We start from the raw sequence: 13085 nt of genomic DNA, 5'->3' as shown, positions 1-13085 counted from the left end.
CCCCGATCCCCCTCCCGGAGAACCCGGTAAATCCGGCGGATCCACCGTCGCCATCGAACCAACGAAACCGTCGTCAATATCGCACTCAGAATCGCCCTTTCTCTCTCTAGTTAAAACGCAGCATTTTGAGATGTAATTCATCTAGCTTTTTATTAAATACTCCGACAGTGAGATGACTTGTATGTATCTGATAAACCCATATCGGACACAAGAGATGATATATATTAATGTTTCACATGAATTGCGGTTTGTGATCACAATATGAGAGAAGAGCCAGTTGGTAAAGCTCCACATGTACTCTCACAGAAGAGGTTACGAGATGGATCCAATAAGAGTAAAGAGAACATCCCCAACTTGTAACGTGCAGAGCAGGGATCACATGAGGGGTTTAGGATTAGTTACTTTACTACTTTTCTATGGTGGTTGGTCCACAATTTAATCTGGTATAAGAGAACTATAGACATAGAAATACAACTTCCTTACTCTGTTTAACCAAAACAAAGGGTTTACAAAAATAGATTTCACTAAATTATAATTTTCCTTTTTGTAGAAGGAAAACAAAAGAAAAAACAGAAAATCAATTATATAAAGAGATAAATAATTGTTGTGTCCCTATTACTCCCCTCTCTTCTTCACCCCCTCGCAGCTCGTCTCTAGGGTTTTAAGGCTAGTTATTTGGGGATCAATCAAAACAAGATTTAGGGCTAACGATTGCACGGTTCCGTGATCTGTAAGAAACATTGGTAGTATTGGGATCATCAAGTTACATGGAAAGTAACAAGGAGAAGAAAATCTCAGAGAACGATTACGTAGGTGCCAAGAAATTCGTCAACAAGGCTGAGAATTTGTATCCAAAGCTCGATGGATTGAAACAAGTGTCGATGATGATCGATGTCTACATCTCTGCATCAGACAAGATCAACAGAAAAGGAGAAGCTGATTGGTATGGAGTTCTTGGTGTTGATCCTTCGGTTACTGATGAAGATTTGAAAAGACAGTACAAGAAGTTAGCTCTTTTGCTTCATCCTGACAAGAACAAGTTTACTGGCGCAACCGAGGCGTTTAAGCTGATCTCAGAAGGTTGGTGTCTCTTATCTGATAAGGCTCAGAGATTTTCTTATGATCTTAAGAGGAAATCAACAGATACGCAGAGTGGAGTGTACCAGAAAGAACCAAAGCGACACAAGCCAGACTTTTCAGGGAATAAGCCGAAACATGAGTATGATTATGAGTCTGAGTCTGACCCTGAGGCTGAGACTGAGACTGAGCCTGGCTTTACATGGAATAAGGCTCAATATAAGCGTGAGCCAGATTTTTCATGGAATTATGTGAAAGCCAGTACCTTTTGGACAAAGTGCGATAGATGCAACACATATTGTCAATTTGAAAGTGACAGTGCTTATCTTAATGAGACGTTATCTTGTCCAAATTGCAGACAGGATTTTGTTGTAACCGAGATAGAACTCGAGGAGATCGGAGGGAGGCGAGTCATCAGGTTCAATAAAAGCAGAACTGATACTTAAGAAGAAAGAATGAAAAGATGGTTTGAGCCTATGCATGAGCCTGATTCTTCATCTGAAAGGTGTGGACATGATGATTTACAAGTTTATTATCTATCGTTCTTTTGGTTGTTTTCATGCATCTGGACACTTTCTTTAGAGGTATGATTAGCTAATACTGTTTCTCTTTCCTTTAGTATAATAACAGATTGGTCCAATAATAGCTTTTTAATCTTCAATATGTTGTTGTCTTCTCTCTGATCTGTCTTTTTGCATGATTCTTGGTGTTCCAAAGGTTGATGAGAGAATGTGGGATCAAACACACAGAACATTAACTCGACATAAGATCTGAAAATCTTCAAAAACTCCATCTTTCCTATGTTGCAAACCACCAATGATACTGCGACTGGTATCAAATACCTTATTCTTTCTCTTTTTAAATCTTTGACTAAACTTTATTTTTTATGTTTCTTGAAAAGCAGACGAAAATTGTGATGGTGAAGCTTTCTGATGATAGGAAGCCACTTCCACTTACCATGCGCAGTTGCTAAGGTTCGATAAGATCATATTTGTTTACGTATAATAATTAATCTTTTTTGTTATGTTCACACAACATTAGGTATTGGCCAGACAAAGACCTAATGAACTATGACAAAAAACAACTGAAATTTCCGTAGCACATCAAGTGCTTGACAAATTTGACTATCTGAGTGTTGTGAAATCACGCATGAAACAAAACCAAGTCAAACAATGCAGCGAGGTTAAAAGGCCAATGGGACTGATTATGAAAAAGCTTTTATGAACCGTTGATTATTGGAAGAGTTGCTAATCGTGGGGCTGATTGTATTGAACCGAAAACGATGTTGACCTGCTTGTACATAACTTGACTAACCCGTAACCTTGCCGTTGGTTTGATTATAAATGGCACAGCTAGGACTGCCAGAGGATTAATTGTATACTCTGATTTCAAACTAGAAGAAGCTTTTTTAAGAAGCTGAGGAAAAATGATTGCTGTACAAAGGTAAGTAGTGGAATCAAGGTGTGGAATAAGAAATATGACATTTAGGGACTCTTGAATTGTGCTCCATCCGTTCCTAAAATATACATATTCTAGAGAAAACTTTTATTTCAAGAAGATACATATTTTATATTTTCATCTGTTCAAAAGGGAAAATTTGGATTTGTTTAATCCATGTTTTAGGTTTGTTGTGGGGTTATTTTGATTCTAGTCGGATTATAGTTTATTCGAATTGAGTACTTATCAACTTGAGCCAATTAATCAAAGTGGTCCACGTAAATCACGTTTTCAATTAAAAAAGAAACAAAAATAAAAACTATCTAAGGATAATTTACGATAACAAAATAAGAAAATAATAAAAAAAGAAATCTTAGAAAAAATCTCATAACAGAAAGAAACGAACTGTAGTCTCAAATTGTTTTTCTTTTTGAAAAAATCCCGAGAATTTCAAAAAATAAATAAAAATCAACTAAGTTATACTTAAATATTAATATTTTTGTTGTTTAAGATAAAACTAACTTCCATTTTTATTTCTTCTGTCGTCCCTTAATTCTCAAAAGTTCTCACAGTTTCCCCCAAAATGTTTTCCTTAACTAAAAGAGTCATATATCAAAAAAAAAGAAGGTCCTTTATTCCTGATTCTTTCGACTCTCTAGGGTTACGGCTTGACGAACGCAGCTGCTCTACGCGTTATCTCCCTCTTCAATTCGCGAACCGAAGAACCGATCAAAACTGATACGTAAGTATTAACTTCAATTTTTCTTCTTTTGATTAGGGTTTTTGTTTTCCATCGGTATTCACGGACGATTTGCATCTATCAGATCTACCGTTCGTTTTTTTTCTCGATCTAGTTTCGTAATTTAGTGTTTAGGTCGAATCCCATAGGGAAGAATTTGAAACTTTTACATGGTGAATTGCTTGATTATAATCCAATACTAGCTGGGCAATTTTGTCAATAGCTCTTCTTTCGATTCCTTGAAGATCTTACCTTTCTTATTCAATTACAAATCTTTCACGCAGAGATTAAAACCCTCTAAGCTAGAATCATACTTCAATTGCTCACAAGTTAACTTTGAGAAGGTATAAATCTCTCAGCTCATGGATAAGCAATCTCAGATTTGTACCCTTTTGAGGTCAGATTATGAAAGTGACACGCTTTTTTTGGAATTGGTTTTGATTTTGGTAGATTGGGTTTTGAGAAAGATAAGCAATGGCTGGAGTATTGGGTGGGGAATGTTCATACAATGAGAGTGGCGTTTCCTCCTACTCCAGGAACTCCAATGAAAATCAGGAAGAGGGTTCCCGCTGGTATTTTGGAAGGAAAGAAATAGAAGAAAACTCACCTTCCAGGTTGGATGGTATCGACTTGAAGAAGGAAACGTACCTCCGCAAGTCTTACTGTACCTTTTTGCAGGACTTGGGTATGAGATTGAAAGTGTAAGTATATTTTTTCTCATCCTTTTTTTTTACTGTAAGATGGGCGTTCTCCCTAAGATTTTGGTGCGTTGCTAGCTTGTTTTATGATGTGATAGTTCTTCCAAGCATTATGCATCTATTTTGCTTATATATTGTAGTGATTCCTTTACTTGTAGCTTGTGTAGGATCTATGCTCTGAAATTTATAGAATTTTGATTTGGTAGATTTCATTTTAGAACATGATTTATATAGTCGGAGTTATTGGCAAACAAAAGGTGAAACTGGTGAATTCTCCTTGTGTTACATATCTCAGTAGTCTTTGCTTTGCAAAATTAGCTTATAATGGTGAAAAATACACTCAAGCGTGAATCGTTCTTCATGTAGACGTGGTTTCATCTGCACTGTCAGCTTTCACTTTTGGCTCTCTCAGTGAATCCAACTAATTTAGTTTTTCTTTTCTTATAGTCCTCAGATTACAATAGCTACATCAATAATCTTCTGCCATCGGTTCTTCATTCGCCAGTCACATGCTAGGAATGACAGAAGGGTGAGTCTATTTTTATTTTTTGCCCATGATTAGTGTCTATTCTTGTTGTTTGAGTAGTCTGCTCTGCTGGAGGTTTGTTGCATGAATTTTTAGCACAGAAATGGCTCCTTGGTCTTCCATAATATTCACTGTCTCAGTTACCTTTGTGTATATAGAGAGCAAACTAGCTGATACGATAGGTGAATTTACACTGGTTTCTTGCAAAGATTTCTGTTTTGATGCACACTATTAAGTATACTTGGTAATAATGCATACAGTTCTTTCTACTGATGATCCTTCTAGAGCAGAACAGTATTATATATTACGATTTACGATTGTTACTGAGCCCTTTTGTCCATGTTCCACACCCAGACGATTGCTACTGTCTGCATGTTCCTTGCTGGAAAAGTTGAAGAAACTCCAAGGCCGTTAAAAGATGTTATTGTGGTCTCGTATGAGATAATACACAAGAAGGATCCTGCTACTGCACAGAAAATCAAGCAAAAGGTACTACTAAAACCTTCTCATCTCCGTTGCTTCATGCTTAGTCAGTTATAACTTATAAGTGAATGGGCCTTGGTCCTGTATATTCTATTTCCGACGGCATTGATGTTGTAGTAACCTTAGGATTCTAGTTTTCGTCGTTTGTGAACAATCCTCTTCTGTCACTGCCCTTTCGTCAGATCTAGTTGGTCACCTTATCTGTTACGTCTATTCTGGTGCACTGAATTTATATTTCACTTTTGCAGGAAGTATATGAGCAACAAAAAGAGCTTATACTAAGCGGAGAAAAGATTGTACTTTCTACATTAGGATTTGACTTCAATGTTTATCATCCTTATAAACCTCTTGTTGAAGCAATAAAGAAATTTAAGGTGGCACAGAATGCTCTGGCCCAAGTTGCATGGAATTTTGTTAATGATGGGTACGTTAATAAGTCTGTTTCCTTCAAAAGCTATCTGCCCTTGTATTTTCGTCTTCATACAATGAAAAGATGCTTGCAGTCTGCGGACGTCACTCTGCCTGCAATTTAAGCCTCACCACATTGCGGCGGGTGCAATTTTTCTTGCTGCAAAGTTCCTTAAAGTGAAATTGCCATCGGATGGAGAGAAGGTATGGTGGCAAGAATTTGATGTCACACCTCGACAACTGGAGGGTAAGAGTAGTACCACCTCTTTTATTATGATTTATGAGACTGTTTTCATTATCTGGATATGATGCTAATTGCTAAGAGCTACTGCCTTTTGTATGCCTCAGATGTTAGCAACCAAATGCTTGAGCTCTATGAGCAAAACCGTGTTCCTGCATCTCAAGGAAGCGAAGTCGAAAGTAGTGTAGGTGGAGGATCAGGTCATCACGTTGGTTCTAAACCAATATCAGCACAACGCGCAAGTCATGAACATTCAAAATCTGATAGTCATGGAGGCTCGTCAAAAGCTACAGAAAACCACAGGAATGAAAATGGGAGTGGTGAGGCAGGTAGTGTCATTACGGAGCATACAGAAAATCAGCCAGCCGATAAGTCTAGACCGGGAGTTGAGGAACCGGCGAAGGACAAAACAGAGAGAACAGTTGCACATCTTCCAGATGATAGCGCCGCTCATGATAAATCTAGAAATGTTAATACAAGTGATGTTCCGGTCAGCCAGTCGCCGAAAGACTTAAAACTGCTTAGGGATAAGGTGAAGGCTAAACTAGAGGCTAAGAAGTTGCAAGGTGAAAGGACGAGGAAAAAGGATCTGATAGATGAAGATGATTTGATCGAGAGAGAACTTGAAGATGTGGAATTAGCTGTTGACGATGACAAAGATAACCAGAAGAAGAACTCCAAAACCAATCATATGGGTACAGAACAGGGCGATTTTCTTGTTGGAAACAACTTGGTGTGCAATGCCGAAGAAGGTGAAATGGTAGATGATGTTTCTTTAACAGTGCCTAGTCGGAAGAGGAAAATGGAAAGCCCTTGTGAAAAGCAGTTAGGAGAAGGAAAGAGGCAACACAACGACAACAGTGAGAATGTTGAAGAAAGTCAGAAGACAAGCGGAGGAGGAAGTAGTAGTCATAATAGTCATGGTGACTGAGAGCTAAAACGACACTCCCAAGAGAGGTAAATGAACTTTGTTTTCACCATCTCATGAGTCTCTAAGAGACATTTGGCAAACTTTGATACCCAGCCATGGTGCAAACGAACTCGGTGTATTTATCAAACTTTTCTTTTTGGCACTTGTACTATACAATCCAACGGTTGAGAAACTAAACCAGGTTTCCATCCATCAGAAACCTCCCTTGGGTTAGGGACTATAGTTTTGCATTCCATTTGTATTTTATAGGCAAGAGAAAACCTCTTGATGATTTTGTTTTGCCGATTTATGCAAGAGCCATTGTTAGTTTTTGACTTGAGAATGTTTTGATAAAATAGGAAACAGAATGGTCAATTGATTTGTCAATGTAGTATTCTTGGTTGGGTATGTGAATATTTGTAAGAGCCATAGTTAAGTCATGTGACGTGTGGAAAGTGAATCGTTTCTGGAATAAGAATGATTATGCTGGTTCCAAGCAGGAAGCAATGAATATTTGTTAAACATTCATTGATTAGAGGTGTGTGAACTAACAACTATAGCGGACAATAGTCGCAATGAAAATGCTTTTTTTTTTTTTTAATTTAAAGAGTGACCAACCTAACTATCAGTCCGCAGAAACCAAAGACATGGCCTTGTAAAAGAAACCAAGAACATAGGCAACACGCTTTTAGACATTCCAAAGTGGTTAAAGACGAATCTGATCAACATACATAGAAGTCATGTACTCCTTGATTTTTCCTTCGGGGCGAGTGTATCCTTCACATCCATTGTAGCAGACGGTGATCGATTGTGCAAGACCCATTACTGTCTTGAGAACCAAACTTGACACACCAGCTGTCGTCAAGAGCTCCTCATTTGTTATGTTATCGGTATCTGCAACCATTTTATGTAGCTCTCTTAAAGCGTCTTGTTTGGTAACTCCATATTGCTTCATATAACAGTTGACTGCATTCGTGATCTGTCCTCTACTCATGTCATCCTAATCAAAGTTTAAGAAATATTGCAAGACAACAAAGCGTGAAGAGAGAAATTGTTCAGATTCTTACCTCAAAACCGGTTATATCATTCATAAGACGACCTCTAACAGATATAGATTTGACCAGTCTTGGTCTAGATTTAAGCTAATCGTAAGCTTCCTTGGTAGCCATCTTTCCCAGCCAGATGAAATAACAAGCCAAAATTACGTACACTCCGATCTCCACCTCAGCTACCTCCATGTACTCCTCAAAGCTAGGCAGGTGAGCGGCATGTGCCCATTTTGCATGTTCAAAGTAGGCTTTCACAGCTGCCTTGAACTGCAAGCTCAAAAGTATAACAAAACATTCATAAGAGCTTTGACAAGAGAGAGAGAGAGAGCGAAACTTTTTTCTCTCTAGTCTCTCCCCTCAGTCTCCACAAACCCTAAATCAGCTGCCGTATCTTCTTCTTCCGGTGACCGGTGGCTCTACTGCTCCGGTCGCCACCCCAGTCCGTCATGCGTTATAGCCTTCTCCCTTAGGCTCTTTGTCTTACCCTTCTCCTTCTTGTGTGGTGTTGCTGGATTTTTACCGGAATCTCGGTAGATCTAATCGAGTGTCGCATGAGTGTGTGACCTCTCTGGAGCACCAGCGAGGACAGGAGTTCTCAGGGAGCTTAAGGAGCCTTCGATCTTCGGTTTCTGCTTTCAATCGGAGCAGATCTGGGTCAGATCTGATCTTGCCTTCGCCGGAAAGATGGTGAAGCGTCGCTGCCTCTGCCTCTGCTCTCGTCGTCGGCCTGTACCCGTGCGTCTAGCAGGACTCGTTTTTCAAGTTCTCGTCAGAGCTTCTCCTCTCCGCTTAGGAGTAACAGCGGTGCTAAGGCTCACCGCTCAGAGGACCTCTGTTCCTTAGGTCATGAGACACGTCAACCATAGCGTGCCTTTCAGATTTCAATTGGCTCTCCTTGATGCTTTCGATGCCGACTCCTGAGGTTTAGAGGACAACCCCTGTGATGGCGTCACCTGCTCTCAAGGATGAGCTTTCTCTACTCTGTTCGGTCGCTTGTTTTTCAAGGAGTTTTATTTATTCCTTCAGTACTTCATTCCCCTTCTCCCAAGCTCCGGCAGATAACTTCTTCGTTCACTTGCTGTCGCCTCCGCATCCTTTGTGTCGTGTAGCCGGATGGGGAGCTTTATTTACCGGTTGCGCTTGACCGTAACTTGTGCTTTCACTTCCAGTGGCGTTGACTCGAGTCTACATTTTCGTCGTCTGCTGCGTCAGCTTAGGCTCGTTTGTCAGCTTTTTCCTCCTCTAGTGGAGCTCCGGAGCGGAAGCCAGCCGCCTCTGTCGATGCCTGCTTGAGCCACTTCGGTGAGTGCTTGACTGAACTTGCCTCTAGCTATTCTCTTGATGACCTGGTTACTCTAGTAGTCAAGAGGCGCTTGGGTGGGGAGTTTAATTTGATGTGTCTTGTCCTAAAATGTTTATTAACTTCAAAGTCCACCATTGTTGGCAAGCTTTGAGTTAATCTCTTTGTGTCTTGGGAGTTTTTTTAAACTTTTTCTGGTCCCTAAGATTCAGAATGGCTCTCGAGCAAAATCTGGTTGCGATTCAATTTGTAACCAAACCTTCATTATGATTAATGATATTTACAATTTAGCAAAAAAAAAGTATAACAAAACCGTTACAGCTACGAAATTCTCGTTATTTTTTTTTCTTTTCTTTTGAATATCAATCCTACGAAACAATATATATATATATATATATATTATCCTTGATTGATTGGTTTTTCCTTCCGACCAAAGTTCTTTTTCAAAATCTTCTAAAGTATCCAATATAAAGTTTAGTACGGCTTTCATATATTCAGGTTCGTTATCCATGGCATGATCGGGAGTACACCTGTACATCATCATCACCACCACCACCACCATCATAATGATTGTTTTTTTTTGGTTTACGTAATGTTCATTGCTTATATGAAATTTTGATACCTTTCCAAGCTATTGGCGAGGATTTTCAGCCTCAGGAAGAGACGCATATCTGTCGAATGTGTCATCTATAATCGTTAAAATGGTGTAATACTGAGTCAACATAATCCTTGCACGTAAGAGTTGTGGATCGGAGAACACCGCTTGTATCAAGAAATGACTTTCGATGATTATGTGTCTGAAGTAAGGTGGCAACTTTGATGCAATGTCTACCTCCTTGTACCATCTTGAATCCAAACATGTAAAAATATTTTCTTTAAACGAGTATAAGCTGATGAGACGGATACAAATGTCATAAATTTTAGAATGTCCGGATCCGGTAAGATATTCAACCTCTGGATATCCGTATAGATATCTAGATATTCAAATCCGTACAAAAAGAAAAAAAAATGTATACAATATTTTATAAACAAAAAATATATGATATTAAGAAAATAAAAATCTAATATCAAAATGGGCAGATCTCCTCAGTGACCCTAAAATGGTTTTATTTTTACCAAAACACTATACAAGAAAGAAAATGATCAAAAAAGTTTTCATTAAAGAAGAAAAAGATAGGTTTACCCTTACTTTATAAAATATACAAATAATTAAAAAGGTAAAGAAAATTTCTATTATTTCGAAAGTTACAGCTTTCACTTTCAACTTTTTCTGATTTTCCGCGAACTTTTTTCAAAACTTTTTTTTTCCAAAATTTTATTTTAAAATCGAAAATTATTTGTAAAACTATTTCAAATTATTATTTTAAAATTTAATTATTTTTTTTAAATCCTAAATTCCATCCCTAAAACTCCACTCTTCAACGAAAAAACACTCTTCAAATTTAAACCCTAAGCTAGATTAGTTAATCTTAGGGTGCGAGTGTTTTTTTAATTTATTTAATGAAATATTTTGATCATTTTGAAATGTGTACTATATTTATGATAAAAAACCTTTTAATGCTATCCTAGAGAATTTTTCTATAAAAAAATTGTTTTTATGTAAAAATATTAATATATTAAAATAATAGAAATTCTCTCAAATCTTACAATACTAAAAGGAGAATATGAAGCCCTCTCAGCCTATCCAACTCAACAAATTAAATCAACCAATTAGAAGACTCCAATATGCCACGTCTCTCACTCCAACCATAGATCTTTCAACGACGCCTCTTGCACTCCCATCAGAAAATTCATTTCTCAGCAATTTGCTGCTAAGGTGTATTAATGTCGACCCCCACTTTTCATTTAATTACGTTTTTACTCCTCTATTCACGAGAGATCGTTCCAATTCCCTTTGTTTCTCCTCCGATATAAATTCATTCGAGTCTGTAGATCTTTCCAGCTTCTACCACTGGACAAAATACTTGCCTCCGGTTCTCCATCGTTACACTGACGTAACGGAGAAGCTCACACGCTTGGATCCGGTGACGTCGTCTGCCACCAAGGGTACATTGATAGGCCGTGGAGAGCTTATTATAGGAAGAAGAAGAAGAGATCAGCTGGAGAAGAGTTGAGTGATAAGCAGTTCAATGATAGGCAGTTGGAAGATAAGCAGTTAGAAGGGATGCGGTTGGAGTTAGAGAAGCTCGACTGAGCTGACGTGGATTAATGTGAAGGGAAGCTTATGAGAGTATAAATACTAAGAGAGTAATTAGTTTACACTTTATGCAATTTGTAATACAGATATTAGCTTGACGTTATGAGTCAGCGTTGACCTTGATGAGGTCTAGATATTTGTAATTGCACTTTGTACTTCCCTTTACTTCAATAAATACTATTCTACTACTCAGATTCATAACAAATGGTGCGCTTGTGATACTGGATCGAAACTTCACGTTGAGCTTCAATCATGGCGGATCAAGAGATACCGATCGATCCTTCGGTGGCGAGATTACAAGATGATGTCGACATTTTGCGTATTGGATGCGACAAATTAGCTCGAGCAAGTCGAGATTCGACGGAGAGATTCAATTCCTTGGAGAAGCAGATCATCAACATCGGAACGGAGTCGAATTCGAAGATCAGAGCTCTAGAACGACAGATGATCCTGATCAGTGGAACCCTCGCTCGAATCGAGGCTCACGCGTTCGTTCCACAACGAAGCGGTAAGGAGATTGCATCGACGCCAACAGATCTGGATAATCAGGTACCGATTACTCACTCTATGCCGGATCAAGCTCCAGATCAGCTAGGTTATCGAGGAATTGGTAGTTCTTTAGCGAATCGAGATTCAATGTTAAAGAAAGTCGATATGCCTGTGTTTTCTGGTAAATTGCCGTTTGATTGGATTTCGAGAGTTGAGAGATTCTTTCAGATTGGGAATTACAATGAGGAGGAGAAGCTTCACTTGGTTTCATTGAGTTTGGAAGGAGCAGTGTTGAATTGGTTTAATGGGGAGTTGATTGAGGATCCGTTTGTGAGTTGGCAGCAGTTTACGGATCGTCTTTTGGATAGATTTGCAGGATCTCTCGATGATGAACCATCAGCACGTCTATTCTGTCTGCAGCAAACGGGAGAGATTATAGATTATGTGAATGAATTTGAGGCATTGAGGAACCAAGTCACTGGGATTGATGAGAAGAACTTGATCAAGGTTTTCTACAATGGTCTCAAACCTGAGATGAAAGAGGTAATTCGTATAAAGGAGCCTAGAGGTTTAACGAATCACAAACTAGCGGTTTTGAAGATGCAGAGTACAAATTTCTGCAAGGTTATGGGTTCGGATAAACAATCAGGTTACCGCTACAATTCCTCTAACCAAACTACGGGATTTCAGAAGCGCACTGTGTTGATTCCAGATAAGACTGGGCCTGTCAGACAACAAGATAATTATGCGGGAAGGGCACGTCAAGATAAACCTCCCTTACGACCTCGACAATACCACACTGATGAGGAGTTGGACAGAGTTAGGAGAGATGGAATTTGTTTCAAATGTAAGTCAAAGTGGTATAAGGGTCACCCGTGTAGCAGTCCGGAACTGCAGATTATGATGGTTGTGAATGGATTGGCGTTGGAAGTTCTTGAGGAGAGTATGGTAGAAACGTTGGAGTCTTCGGAGGAAATAATTCAAGAGACGCAGCCGGGCTTGATGACATTGTCTTACAATGCCTTTATGGGAATTTCATCACCAACTACAACCAAGGTGAGAGGAAGGATTGGGAAGGTTGAAGTGGTGATGTTATTGGATAGTGGTGCAACTCATAATTTTGCATCACCGTCGTTAATGGCGAAGCTGCATATTTTACCAGTGGCAACACCGAAGTTGGATATAACGTTAGGGACTGGAGTTTCAGTGAAAGGAATGGGCATGTTTCAATACTTGCAATTTTCTATTGACGAGTCAAAATTCAATTCCAACGTCATAGCTTTGGAGTAAGGAAACACTGATCTAGTGTTGGGAGTTCAATGGTTGAGAATATTTGGGAAATGTATTGTAGATTGGGAAGATCAAGAGTTCTCTTTCATGTACGAGGGTTCGTGGGTGACAATAAAGGGAGATCGCTCTTTACATGATACACCCACGCTGAAGATGTTGCAATATTGTCGCTCACAAGAACTACAGTCACCAATGGGAGTATTACAAAATGTAGAAGTGCAGTCGTAGGAGACAGTTCCTA

The 13085-nt window shown here is 38.9% G+C and overlaps 2 protein-coding genes and 1 pseudogene across 5 annotated transcripts; 2 read left to right on the top strand and 1 right to left on the bottom strand.

Annotated features, from left to right (window-relative positions):
- Positions 1 to 767: 767 nt before the first annotated feature.
- LOC106331021 (dnaJ homolog subfamily B member 14-like) lies at positions 768 to 1523 on the top strand. The gene is made up of 2 exons (XM_013769386.1): positions 768 to 1354; positions 1436 to 1523. Exons 1-2 carry the CDS (start codon positions 768 to 770, stop codon positions 1521 to 1523), a joined length of 675 nt encoding a protein of 224 aa, XP_013624840.1.
- A 1635-nt stretch (positions 1524 to 3158) lies between these two features.
- On the top strand, positions 3159 to 6854 carry LOC106336258 (cyclin-T1-4-like). Of its 4 annotated transcripts, none has more exons than XM_013775039.1 (8): positions 3159 to 3256; positions 3538 to 3597; positions 3704 to 3954; positions 4399 to 4480; positions 4832 to 4966; positions 5209 to 5384; positions 5464 to 5615; positions 5717 to 6854. In XM_013775039.1, the coding sequence occupies exons 3-8, from the start codon at positions 3728 to 3730 to the stop codon at positions 6538 to 6540; spliced, it is 1596 nt and encodes a 531-aa protein (XP_013630493.1). In that variant the 5' UTR covers positions 3159 to 3256; positions 3538 to 3597; positions 3704 to 3727; the 3' UTR covers positions 6541 to 6854. The 4 variants fall into 4 exon arrangements, with proteins under 4 accessions (XP_013630493.1, XP_013630492.1, XP_013630495.1 ...); XM_013775038.1 differs by having other exon boundaries at positions 3682 to 3954; XM_013775041.1 differs by lacking the exon at positions 3538 to 3597.
- Positions 6855 to 7225: 371 nt separating this feature from the next.
- LOC106336291 overlaps positions 7226 to 13085 on the bottom strand; it is an 18806-nt pseudogene continuing 12946 nt past the window's right edge.

The sequence above is a fragment of the Brassica oleracea genome, chromosome C3, assembly GCF_000695525.1.
Source record: "Brassica oleracea var. oleracea cultivar TO1000 chromosome C3, BOL, whole genome shotgun sequence".
Lineage (NCBI taxonomy): Eukaryota > Viridiplantae > Streptophyta > Magnoliopsida > Brassicales > Brassicaceae > Brassica > Brassica oleracea.
Note: the sequence above shows the minus strand (reverse complement) of the source record. Positions and strands in the feature narration are given on the sequence as shown.

Bases quoted from the DNA above. Each gene is read 5' to 3' on its own strand.
- LOC106336258 (XM_013775041.1), top strand. From the start codon at position 3,728: ATGGCTGGAGTATTGGGTGGGGAATGTTCATACAATGAGAGTGGCGTT. The intron at 3,955-4,398 runs GTAAGTATATTT...CTTTTCTTATAG, and splicing joins TTGGGTATGAGATTGAAAGT to TCCTCAGATTACAATAGCTA. The intron at 5,616-5,716 runs GTAAGAGTAGTA...TGTATGCCTCAG, and splicing joins CACACCTCGACAACTGGAGG to ATGTTAGCAACCAAATGCTT.
- LOC106331021 (XM_013769386.1), top strand. From the start codon at position 768: ATGGAAAGTAACAAGGAGAAGAAAATCTCAGAGAACGATTACGTAGGT. The intron at 1,355-1,435 runs GTGCGATAGATG...TCCAAATTGCAG, and splicing joins GCCAGTACCTTTTGGACAAA to ACAGGATTTTGTTGTAACCG.